This window comes from Diadema antillarum, unplaced genomic scaffold (genome assembly GCF_040938485.1).
Source record: "Diadema antillarum isolate AM-2024a unplaced genomic scaffold, OU_Dant_1.0 scf00000107, whole genome shotgun sequence".
Lineage (NCBI taxonomy): Eukaryota > Metazoa > Echinodermata > Echinoidea > Diadematoida > Diadematidae > Diadema > Diadema antillarum.
In genome coordinates this window covers 2,311,601-2,325,366 of record NW_027270996.1, presented here as the reverse complement: position 1 = coordinate 2,325,366, position 13,766 = coordinate 2,311,601, and the positions used below count along the sequence as shown (strand labels likewise).

The 13,766-nt window shown below is 39.5% G+C and overlaps 1 protein-coding gene across 1 annotated transcript in view; it reads right to left on the bottom strand.

Annotated features, from left to right (window-relative positions):
• LOC139719234 (uncharacterized) overlaps positions 1-7,343 on the bottom strand; it is a 36,083-nt gene extending 28,740 nt beyond the window's left edge. Inside the window, exons 1-6 of the mRNA XM_071630664.1 lie at positions 7,321-7,343; positions 3,933-4,858; positions 3,055-3,171; positions 2,268-2,445; positions 1,413-1,553; positions 409-484 (exon numbers count right to left, since the gene is read on the bottom strand). Coding sequence (XP_071486765.1) covers positions 409-484; positions 1,413-1,553; positions 2,268-2,445; positions 3,055-3,171; positions 3,933-4,847 — 1,427 coding nt within the window. The 5' untranslated portion in view covers positions 4,848-4,858; positions 7,321-7,343. The remainder of the gene's footprint in view (positions 1-408; positions 485-1,412; positions 1,554-2,267; positions 2,446-3,054; positions 3,172-3,932; positions 4,859-7,320) is intronic.
• Positions 7,344-13,766: the final 6,423 nt, after the last annotated feature.

Genomic DNA, 13,766 nt, shown 5'->3' with positions numbered 1-13,766 from the left:
GCACTCCCTCCCGACCAACCATATGTCATTACCTTCCACACCCACTCCACAGCTGGGCATTCTTCATATTCTCACCACCTACCCTGTCACCTCATGGTACATGGGTATCGTCAGAAACAAAGAAACTTCCTTTTTAGATCCTTTTTAGATCCAAAACAAATCATATAACTATGAATCTACTCTATGTCATTCTGCTCATGACTTTTTTTACATAAAATGTAGAGAAACTTGAGTACTGTACTTGTTGCAAGGAAAACAAAGCATGAAGTCTATGTTCTACAGTTTTGTGGATACAAAGGCTTTGCGGATATCTGAATCTTGCCCATTCTGCATTATGTGAGTGAATCAAACAGCTAGGTTTCATTTTGCACTTGGAGGTAAGAGAAAAAGAGAGAAAAGAGGACTCACGTTTTCCTGTCCCTAAATCGTACACAAGGATGCTTCCCCTCAAAGTCAGGCTCAAAGTCAGTGACGTCTTTGTCAACTGCAGATGAGAAAAAGAGTGCACGTTAACAAACACAATAATATAAAGCATAAATGGCTCTTGATTTTTCTGCAGTTTCTTCAAAGCGAGAGAAATCGCCAAAACATCCATTCCAAAGATCCACTAGCGTGGGCATACCACAGAGTGGGAAGGCTGGCCTGACTCGGATATATTAGAGAATCCCCATGACAAATTATGAACAGCTTTTTCACTGATCTCCAGGTAAGTACATGCACAGCCGCAAAATCTTGACTGGAAGTGACTGTTACTGATAAGCGTACGCTTTGATGCACATATTCGCTGATGGGTGCTATTTGCAGTTTGGCAGGTACTCCCGCCGTTGCACAGCGAATGTAAATCGATTCAATCAGGCCACCCATGTTTCACCACGCTACCAGGTCTTTTAGCATTCCTCACAGAAACATGGCATCAGGAAAGCATTGAAATATCTACATAGATTTTAGTAAACCCACATTAAATGCCATGCCATTTGACAATTACTCGTTTAATGATCAAAGAGAAAAATTTGTGCCCTTCATGCAGCACAGTAATACCACTACAAATTTTCAGTATGGGATGATGCAATGCAAACATGTCTCTCCAAGTTTGGTAGCTTATTTGAGAACTTGGTAGAGCAATTGCCGAGCTTGTGTTAGAGACACTTTATTTCTTGACCATTGCATCCTACAAACTAGTGCTAGTATCAACGGGAGCATGAAATATATCTGACTGAATATTGGACATGTCCATGGTGTGAGCAGTGTCCAAAAAAAAAAAAAATTAGACTTCTTCTCTTCCACCACATACCCCCCCCCCCCCCCACAATTCTCATTATTATGGAACTGAATACTCTATAAACACAACAATTGAGAATCAAAGTTTTATCAGGAAAAGGAGCTTACCATCTCCATTATATTCAAAAACCCACCTCTGGCTGCAATGGCCTGACTGACCGCCACAAGAACCTTGGAGGCCAGCTTCTCACTCGGGGCCTCAACATCTAGGTTGACATCACTGTCATGGAAACCAAAACTGCTCAAAGATGACCCGTAGAGCTTAACCCGACATTCTGGGTGTACAGTTAGTCAGAAAGATGAAGGAAACAAGTTTTCACATGCCAGCATTTTTCAGTGAACGCTTGTGACCACAGCAGTGAATACATGTATCATGATATCAAGACCAGAAGTTTCTCGACTTTTACAAAGCAAAATATGTATCTTCAATGATCCATGAATTACAACATCTAATGAAAAAAAAAAGTGCAATATATACTTAATATTTTTTCTTTAATTTACCTTATTTCATTGATGGTGTTTGTATGTTCCCTAACAATGCCAATCTTGAGTGTATATTCGTCTCCTGCAATCTCACACAGCTTCTATATTCCATACTGGTTGTCCTTGGAATAATCTTGAAAACCCCAAAGGCAATTCTGACATCTGTACTAGCAAAATCTCCTTGATGTAATCTAATGTATTGACCACACAGTATCAGGTGCAAGACTTTGCTGAATTCCACATCTCTATCCTTGCAAGTTCTCTGTACCAGGTATATCTTCTGAGTATAGGTGACCTTATTCAACATGATACAGGTATTGTTTTGAATGTGACAACCATGCCACGATTGGCAGGGGATTATTCCAGGCAAGCTATCCCATGCTCTTTACAATTCCACCAACACTGTGCTGCAGAACAACTTTGCAGTTTTTGTTTTGTTTTGTTTTCTATAAGTTGCAATGAATGAAAGATAAACTAAAAAATAAAATGGCAACCTCATCATTTACCTGGCAAATAACTTTGAAGGGTAGTCTCCATTCTCCTCGCAATCCCAAGTCGCACGTTCATCTCACTGCCTGTCAGACTGTGCTCCTCCTCCATTCTCTGTAGCAGCTCGGTCAGGGCTTGGGCGTGCGCTTTGGATGGCGGTGGCAGGTTCTTGAAGAAGTTCTCGGACTCTTTGGCCTTGAAAACATCGGCAGAGAACCATCAAATCATGATTTGCAAACATCTCATGCAAAGCACTGAGCATCTCATGAAATACCACAAATATTACAAAGACAATGTCAGGGTGAAATTTGCATAGTGCAAGGTTGCAAATAGATGACAGATAATTACATGAGGGTTTGCAGAAAGAGCTTTAAGAACTATCAACTTTATACATGAATGTATTACTATTTTTCTGATCAATTAGAGTAATCCAATCCAAAGCATTACACTCATATTACATCTTACATTCACTTACCCCATCTTTATCTCAATAGCAACATTAGCAATAGAACTATTATTCTATAAATTTATCTAATTTTCATTTCTGCTAGATTCATTTATTCTCATTCTTGTTTATGGGAAGAGGAGGGGGTCTTTGAAATCTAAATTACAGTGCAGCAGAGCAATTTGACATGATCAGGTAAATATTTTATTTGACAATAACTTTTAAATCATCTCTACCAAGTAGTATTTCTAATAGATCTAGAGATAATCACAGGGATGTATTTCTTGTGCATTTGATAAGACAGACTTATTGTGACTGCAACACTGAGTGACAAACAACGGTTAGACTGAATCTTGTACCTTTGCCAGTCTGTTGTGTCTCGATTGGTCAATATGCGTCCAGCAGAGCGGCACAGTGTCGATGTGATAGTTGCACAGTCGGCAGTAATACTGGGCACGTGGGAATTTTATGCTTTTCTGTGGAAGAACAGGGATACCATGTGCGGACAAAAATAATATTCTGCTATTAGCATACAGGTGAATCGTGGCCACGTTCTCACTGAAAGCAATTCAGGGTAGCAAGGATACATAATTATACACATCTAAACATGAGAGCCACCTCATGAAATGATTTTGTGTGATGGGATGCGGTCCAAATAGGGTAATTGTTAGGAATTGTAGTGTACCTACTTTGGCATCTGGAAATGCTAACACTTACAATGTAGTATCGACAATTCAGCAAGGAATGTATAATTTTAGTCAACTCTACTCCTACAAACTCTTTTCTCTCATTCTATCAGTTCAGTATTTCTGGTTCTATTTTCATTGATCACTTTCAAGTATGACTGCTCCCTGGCTTCTTACATTATTGTAAGAGCCAAACAGAGACCAAGAGCAAGACAGTAACATGACAACAAAATAATTTTCTGCCAACCATGGTGACAGCCATACCCAGGTAATTGCAATCTCTCAAATTATCATACCTTTTTGATAATGGCTATGATCTGCAACTGGGGAAGATCTAACAAAATGAGAAAGAACATTGATTTCCATCTGAATACTTTCTATCCTACATTCCATACATTGCAAACATCCAAAACAAGCTGCTTCAATTGATTGAATGAATACAAAAACCTGATGTAAGGAACAGAGCAGACCTTTCAAAATGCAATTTGTACCATAATTACACACAAAATATCAAATAGATTGTACCACTCACAATAGCCCATCACACGTACCTTTGAAAGTCTGAATATGTAGGTCTTCTCAAGCTCATCCTCCTGTTCTGCGAAGGATTTGTGGCCATGCTTCTCCTCACTGCTCCGCTCATGCTCTGGGGTCGAGAGAATCTGCGGTGCCACCGGATCTGCCTGCCGGCTTCTTCTTTCTTCCTGTTCCTTTGGCTCACCTCTCTCTTTCAGATCACGCCAGCCCTCTCTGCGGTTAGCGGTTGATGGTGTCGGCACTGCCTTTTCTTCCGTCCGCAGGTTGGTATTAACCAGCTTCCTAGGCAGTTTCCTCTCTACGCCCTTCCTCTTGTTCGTATTGGTCACTTGCGGCTGAGGAGTCCTGGCCAACTTTTCTGCATGTTCACTGGGGACACTCTCACTACCATCATTTTTGGAGGACGGCTCCTGAACGTTCACACCGCCTTGAGCTCTCCTGCGCTCTTCACTCTTTTCTGCATTTGCGAGCTTCACGGCATGGTTCCTTTGCATTTTCTTGGCAGAGGTCTTCCTGATGTTTGCGGAAACATGTCTACTGTCTGTGGCACCCGCCGTCTCCTTTACCATTTGGTCCGCTGCAGGCCTGAATGGTTCCGCTTGGTTCGAGTTACTTTCTTCACGGGTACTCGCCTGACCCTTCTTTTGGGGGTTGTTATCCCTCTGATCTTTCAGTACCTTCTCTTTCTTCTTGGGCCTCTTCTTTGCGCTCTCTGCTTCCGCCTCCTTTGGCCCAATGATGTCAGCTCCGGCTTGAAGTCGTGACTCTGGGGCTGGTACTTTGTCCCCGTCCGACGATGGCATGTTCTCTCTCGTGTTTCCTGGCACTGGCTGGCTTGGTGGAGACGTCCTATTCCCCGACACCTGTGCTGCACTGGATACTTCAGATGGGCGTGCCCCCTGAGAGGGGCTGGGGTCTTTGTTTTCCATGTCAGTGCCGGCTGCTCAAGAGAAAGAAGAGGTTAGAGGAACTCTATTTCAAATTTGACCACTTTGCAAAATTGTCTTATAAGTCAACATCGCCCAAATATTATCGTGTACTTGTGAAATATATAACTCAGCCATATCATATGCATTATTCCTGTACTCTAAATGTTCATTGAAAATTAAATCAAGACTAATGAACTAGAGTTTATGGTAGGGAAACTGATGATGGGTGAAGTGACTGCAAACAAAAATCAAAGCAGGCCCTTGTAAAGTACGTACAGGCTGTAGGGCCTATAGAATGCAATGTACAGCAGCTTCTCCCAAACCAGTTCACACTTACTAATCACGGTCACTGCCCTACTTTACCTCAGCACAACACAAACAAAATTGGAGTATGGTTACCACTAACCCCGGGACGCTCCGTATACACAGTTACACACTGTGGGAGCGTCCTGAGTCAATAGAGTGCTATATCGGTAAGCTTGAAAAACATACACAGTCTGTCACAGATTTTCGCACCTCCGTAAGTTTCGAATATCACGAGGAAAAAACGTACTTTTATAGTATACATAAGATTCTTATCTAAATAATACCCTTCGTTCACCTTGTTCTTGTTCACACTGGTCCAATGATCTTGAAAAAACGTTTTTTTCACGGCCATATACGGGTCCGTAGTCCTAGCTCCCCATCCCATTCAGCATTTTCGAAATCAGTATGCAGTACACTGCGCACGTAAATATTCATGTGCTGGCGGAGTCGCAATGCGTTTAGCCTTCTGACAAGGCCTGCGCGCGCGCACCCACCCAGAAAGCAACGCAATATACAGCGAGAGGGTTTGCCAACAGTATGATAAGGCCTTGCCACAAAGCTACACGACTTGACGGCCAGCGCATGCGCACAAATCTCAAATCCATTGACTGTGTAAGATGTAGTTCTCCCGAGTTCCTCTCGACCGAGTCGCATTTAACTCATCAAACCGAGCAGAAAGGGACTATTGCCAGAACCAAAAGTTGAACGCAGTCAGTCTTCAACATTACATTTGTACATCTTCACCTGTAAGTCTTCATATTGCAGAATTTTTGCGATTTCATATTGATTTTTAGGCGCTATACTTCGCCTGTCATGATCATGTCTGCTACAATGCGCAGCCCCAACACTGCGTGTTGGGGCTGGTCGCAGTTAGGTTACCACATGTAATGGAAGTAAGACTTAAACAGTACACTATACATCATTTTCCTAATTCCTGCTGCAAGCAACTCAGTTTAAAGGGCCTTGAGCCAGGCCCCTGATGTAACAATATCAATACTCTGTTTCAAAAACAACACTTGGTTAAGTTTCTTCGAATTCTCGTTCTAAAAAGTTCAATAACCATGACTTTATTTCACGCTGCACGTTGGCACTGGCCCGACGATCCCTGACCTGTAAAAATCACTGTCAGAATCACCAGAATGGATAAGTAAAACATGGAAAAACTGGGTTCCTACTGACAGTACTGGTCCGATGCAACAGTGAGGTCAGACCATAAAAAATGAGCGGATGAGCTGGTGTGAGTGTGCACCCCTGCTTAGATGCCAATGAATGAATGACGAACCAACGTGAATTTACAGTGTCCGTTTGAAAATTTACTTTCTTCAGTGACAAATATACCTGCTGTCAGGCCCCTGATGTAACAATATCAATACTCTGTTTCAAAAACAACACTTGGTTAAGTTTCTTCGAATTCTCGTTCTAAAAAGATCAATAACCATGACTTTATTTCACGCTGCACGTTGGCACTGGCCCAATGGTCCCTGACCTGTAAAAATCACTGTCAGAATCACCAGAATGGATAAGTAAAACATGGAAAAACTGGGTTCCTACTGACAGTACTGGTCCGACGCGACAGTGAGGTCAGACCATAAAAAATGAGCGGATGAGCTGGTGTGAGTGTGCAATACACTACTTGTGGAATTTGACTGGTGGGGCACACATACGGCTGCACACTCTCACACACTACAGTGCGTAATCTTCAGGCATGAAGCTGCGCTTAACGGAAGAAGAAGAAGAAGAACCCTGCTTAAACCATTAGATGCCAATGAATGTATGACGAACCAACGTGAATTTACAGTGTCCGTTTGAAAATTTACTTTCTTCAGTGACAAATACATTCTGTTGGAATGCATACTACAAAATATATTTCTACTGACGCTAATAGGCGATACTACTAACAATGACTCATAGTACATCTAGCACTAATTACGTAAAGAACGCGCTTTTCAATGGGAAACTAAGCGTCACAAACTGTGTGTAGTCCCACCCATTTACAAACGAGCTGGTTCTAAAGTTAGCATTCTGAGAGAAAAAAAAAATCTATCACATCGCCTTGCTCATTCATCTGTTAAACGAGCTCAGATTACAAAATATTATCTATCATCTACGTGATAATAATCAAGCTCATCTGTTTCTGTAATATCAAAGTCACTGGTAACTGTCTTACCTTTATTTAATCATTTTGTTCACCTCCCAGATCTCGATTTTCCACACTCTGACCCTGTAGAAAATAAACATTCGCGTGTGCAGTCACCAAATGCAATGTGCGCAGCTAGCTATCATGCAGGAAGCTACTAGTCGTAGTAGTAGCTCGAAAAGCTTAGTGTATGTAGTAAGGGCAAGCACGGAAGCGTAAGCGGAACTCATGCGTGCGCGTTGCGAATTTTAGTTTGTTTGACTCAAGATACAGTAACTGAACACAAGCTTGCACAACAAAACGAAAAGTAAACTGTTAGGGGAGGGGGGGGGGGGGGGGGGGAGGGGGGGGGGGAGGGGGGGAGGGGGGAGGGGGGAGGGGGGAGCCTACTGGTATTGTATTCGATGATGCAGAGCATGACCACTTGACCAGTGTTACAACGAAGTTACATACTGTAAACTCGTTGTTTCAAGTTTATTAACTCAATCACCCCACTGGGGTATGTGAGTTCACGAACAAGCAAGTAATACAACTATTATCAGTTCGGGAAACCCACTCACAAGGGGGGCCCCTCCTTATAAGTAACCCGTCCCCCTTATAAGTAACCCCGTCCCCCTTATAAGTAACCCCCGGGGCACCCCTTATAAGGAGTCTCCACGCTTTTTCGCAATGCACCGCGAAAATGAAAGGACTGCGGCAATTCGCTTGATTATGTCCATAAAGCTTCACAAGTTTCCTAGTTACTCACGAAATTTGAGCAAAATCGGTTTGAGGCATCATATCTAAAATCATGGATTTAAATGCGATGTCAAACGACCCATGCGAATGCTGAAATGCGAGCGATTACTGGCGTGAGTGTCGCCAGGCGCGGCGGCGCGGCAATGCTTGAGTGCAGACGTGGCGACTCAGTACATGTACTCAGTCGCCACGTCTGCACTCAAGCATTGCCGCGCCGCCGCGCCTGGCGACACTCACGCCAGTAATCGCTCGCATTTCAGCATTCGCATGGGTCGTTTGACATCGCATTTAAATCCATGATTTTAGATATGATGCCTCAAACCGATTTTGCTCAAATTTCGTGCGTAACTAGGAAACTTGTGAAGCTTTATGGACATAATCAAGCGAATTGCCGCAGTCCTTTCATTTTCGCGTTGCATTGCAAAAAAGCGTGGAGACTCCTTATAAGGGGTGCCCCGGGGGTTACTTATAAGGGGGACGGGGTTACTTATAAGGGGGACGGGTTACTTATAAGGAGGGGCCCCCCTTGTGAGTGGGTTTCCCGAACTGTTATGAAAACACAAAATTTACAAAATGGCAGTGGCAAAATAGGCATAATTTACCATTCGCAGATGAAACGAACACCCAGCATTAGTGCTTTAAAATAGTTCTTAAATGTGAGTTAGGGATAGAAACAACCACTGTAAAAATCTGAATCCGTTCAATCGATGTTTGAAGTATTGTTAAATACACAAAATGTGAACAATAGCTATAATAAAAATGTTTCCAGACTGAACCATCTACAGTAATGATTTAATGAGAAAAATACTGATATCTCCTTATATTTTAGGCTTTATTGCAAAAATTTTATATGGCAGGATGTTTTGTGACACATCAGACCTACACATGATTTGCATCCAAATGTGATATCTTGAACATTTTTTTTTTTAAATCACTGCTCCCAAAGGTAAACAGGACCTTTAACTTGACAGAATTTAACAAATTTAATGTCAAGGGTAACTTGCACAATCCAAACTATTGTGTAACAGTAACAGTAGGCTCTATACACTGTATATTCCAGTACCGGTACATGTATTGATACGCACATTAATAGGCTACTATGATAAAAACACAGACATAGGTGTACTTGTACAGATACAGAGTGACACGTACCATCTGCATATTTTCTGAGCAATATGATATTAGCTCTTAATTACAATTGCCAATTTTTACAGTAGGAACTCAAATTACGTCCTCTCCGGTCCCAACCAAATACTGTAATTTTTTTTTTTTTTTTTTTGTACCAGCCATTAACTGCAAATGCAAAAAGAACCAATAGGGCCTAATATATAACAGACAAAACTTCCTGGTACCATGAAATAGACCTTCTTCTAATATTTCCACTAGTGTACAAGCTTTAAAAAAAATAAAAACAAATATAAATGATGCATCTTTCCCACATTTAAACAATTTAAAGGGGAATTTAAAGGGTAATTAAATCAAAAGTTCATCTGATAGGAAAGAGTACAATCTTACGAGTTCAACGGTAAAATTTTGATTGAAATCGGGAGAAAAATAAGGACGTTATGACATTTCAAAGTTTTGCTAATTTTACAGGAAACAATTCTTGAACAGTCAATAATTATTACGAATATGCAAATGGGAAAGTGAGCATGTCATTCCCTCACAACTTGCCATAAATAGTTTGTACATAAAATTTTGAAATTTCCAGTTTTTCATTCAAACGCAATTATGCCTGAGGCTTTAAAATCCTGGTACTGCATATCTAACTGATCACTATTCTGAAGTTATTCAACCTGGTACTTTAACATCATGTTTCAGACTTTGATAACAGAAACATTGAATTTTCTTTTTTGTACACGAGCAATGGAAAATTGTGAAGGTATGACATGGTTTGCGCACTCATTTGCTAGTTCATATCCAGTGTACAAGAACTGTAGTGCAGAAATTAGCAAAACTTCAAAATGTCACAACTTCCTTATTTTACATCCGATTTCAGTCAAATTTTTATCGTTGAACTTGTATGATTTTACTTTTTTTATCAGACTAACTTATATTTGGACTTGATTTCCCCTTTAAAATCGATTCAATCACTAATGAAATATCATTACCTACTATTGTGACTTTCTTATAAATCAACTGTCGTTTGCTTCAGAATTCACTTTTTGTATACAATGTCAATATTATTGACACTGAACCAAGGTAACTGTAAATTATGCTTCTAGATTATGTCCATGCATGCCTTTATACATAGTACATGTTTTCCCTCATTCTATTTCAGCACAAAAGACGAAAAAAAAAAAAGTCAGATGCCAACATTAACCATGGGTGCAAGTCATCGTGCCCAGTCTTCTGTGTAAGTAGGCTTAAAAATGTTCAGAAAACCTTTTCATCTTTCTTGATACCATTGAGTATTTCCCCTGCTGCTGTTACACAAGATAACGTTTGACGTGAAAAAGTGGTAGGCATATTGAAATGACGACTGACCTTATCAATATAGAATCGAGGACCAGGTTACCACACACAATATATCTGCTGGAAATGGAAAAATAAAATTGATGTAAAGTAATGAATGAAAAAGGAATAGTACAACCCTGAATGGTAGAGGGCGCTTGTCAGTCACTAACACGCTGTCATCATTGCCAGCATGTTATTTATTTTTTTGATCTTTTTTTTTTATTTTGATCGTGAACGTTAGTACATCAGAACGGTATTCAAAACATGTTTTTTTTTGTTTTTTTTTAATACGAACAAGCAAAAATAAATTGAATAATGAATGAAAAGAGTATCATGATTATTGGTCTTTTATGGGGCTTTTTTTCTGTCTGGATTTTTTTGTCCACCAATATCAATAATATTTTTTCTATTATTGAGGGATCAGGGGGGCATTTCACAGGCATTTTGGTCGGATATTTTTCTGACAAACTGTTACAAGCTATTGAAATCCTTGCATCTGATTGGCTGAGAGCAAATTTGTCCGACAACTTTGTCGGGCAAAATGCTTCATGAAATGCCCCCCCCCCCCCCTGGTTATTAGCCAATAGTCCTTGAGCGGTGCACGAAAGAAAATCATTTATCCCTAAAGTTTATGTGGAGTGGAATTTGTGCTCATGAACGCATGTATTGTGCAGTTCTGCACATCAGTTTTTTATACCGGTTTCATCAGTCATCATAACTTCATAATGCACTTAGTGTAATAGACCATCACTGTATTATAAAGATCTGTACCAGCTATGCATTTTGACATGCTTTTATTGATGGGTTCTCTACTGAATGATACTTACAACGTATAGACACACATGGATTTATCATAGTTTACGAAATACTATAGGGTAAGGAGAGAGATTGAAGTAGAAGGAACGCAACTGACCTTTCTCAATCAGACAAAATTGTAATGAATTAAAACCACTTGCGCAGTGCAATTACATTGTAATGAAAATGTGTATTCCCACCTTTCTGATGAGGCTCTGAATTATATATAATGGAAATTTTTAGTCAACGCATCTAATTCTTCTTGTTTCTACTCATCAGTCCGGTATGAAGTCTGCTTATCGACTCATGTTACTGTTTATTCGTTAATCTTTCTTTTTTTTTCAGATTTAATGGTTTTATATCCACTAACGCTAATAAAGAGGGATATTGTTGCTTTCTGTATACTGAAACTGGTAGATAATTACACTGATTGGACCTTCCTCCCCTGGAAATCTGTTGATTATTTTCTGAAACGTTACAAAATGATTTTGATGTTCAAGTTCATCAAAGTTTTCACCGTACTTGGGGACGGCAAAGCGGATTTATCAATGTATAGCTTCAAAGACGTCACCTATAGGTTGAAGAAAATATTAGGTATATGCCTATAATACTCTATACTGCTCAGGGTTGCAACGTAGAAAAAAAAACACGCAATATTTCCATAGTGGACATGTACTATGTTGTGATATTCAACACCAGCAATAATCAAACACCTTGAAAAATGTAGGCCCTAAAAATACAAGAGAAAAATAGATTGGCTGGTTATCGGACGTATACGAGGCGATGTTCAATCTTATTGCATAAAGCTATCTTATAATACCGTTACCATGGATACTAAATGAAGAGGTTTATCGCAAAACGGACGAACTCCATTCTTGTTAAAGGGGAAATCCAGTCCAAATATAAGTTAGTCTGATAAGAAAGAGTAAAATATTACGAGTTCCACGGTATAATTTTGATCGAAATCGGATGAAAAATAAGGAAGTTATGACATTTTGAAGTTTCCCTAATTTTTGAGGAAACAGTTCTTAAACGGTCAATATGAATATGCAAATGGCAAAGTGAGCATGTCATCCCCCCACAACTCAATTGCCATGTGGTTTGTATACATAAAATTTTGATATTTCCAGTTTGTCATTCAAACGGTTTATACCCGAGGCTCTTAATTTGAGATATTTGTGATTAAAGCTGCAAAAAACGAAAATGATGAGAAAATACAGGATATTTTAATCATAACTTGTAGAATAGTCCTTGTTATGTCAATAGTGAGGTCACAGTATTACTGGAAAGGTTCAATTTTACTCTATCTGATGATCGGTGGACTTACTTTAAAAGTGGCGCTCAGCTCATTTTGCAATAAAACTCTTCAAATGTTTACACAGGTAAAAAGAAGACGATAAGTTAACACATTAACAAACACACACAAGACGTGATTTTCATATTCTTTTTAATCAATAATGAATACAGAAAGGTGTGAATTTACAGAACATAATATCTTAGACCAGTCAGAAATCATTTAGGAATATTTCCACCGCAGGAATTATTTTTTTTTTAATATATGTATTTCATCAATGTTGCAATGAATAGAAATAATCTATATCGCCCATTTTACGCTGCAGTCAACTACATGTGTATGAGCAAAACATTTTAACTGCTGCCGGTATATGTGACAATAGGTTGGTTGTATTAAAGAAAATAAGATGACGAATTTGTATAATATTACTAATTGCTGCAAACAGACTTTATTTTGAGTCAAACTCAACAAAGTATGCACATTGTAGTACAAACGTACGTGTCATGCTTATCACAGTTGTAACCCGCAGTGGGGGTATACCTTAACACGTTGAAATATTGGGCTCTTGTTGATGTGTGTCGCATGATCAATAGTATTTATCAAAAATATCATATGCAAAATGTCCATACCATATTCTCATGAATCAGCGATATAACGTTCGTATCATAAAGCTTATACAATGATATCTAAAACCAACGAGCACGACGACGCCATGATTTAATGAATTATGATGGATAAACGTAATTATATTATAGTATTCAGTAGCTTTGTGTAATCTTCCGGGAGAAATGATGCTTCTCAAACTCAGTGTTTCCCCTTGAACTTGACTAAGCAGCATTTATGATAAACACAAATCTGTATCCGTGAAACCTCTTACTATATGCACTGCACATTTTGAATGCTACAATTCGTTTAAAATGAAATAGGCCTAAGGTTCGTTATCCCGATAACGAAATAAGGTTCGTGTAATTCCAAAGGTTCGTTATAGTACGCACCTTCTCTTCATTTCTTTTTTTTTCTGAGTAACTCTAACCTTCGGAGTAAGAAACCTTTCATTTTCGAATTAATGACCCTTGATTCGCGGAACCTTCGGAATAACGCCAAAATGTTTAATGTTTAGATTAACGAATCCGTTTCAAATTTTTGGTTTGACGAACATCTAGGTCATGTAGGAAGGCCTATTTGTCTGTTT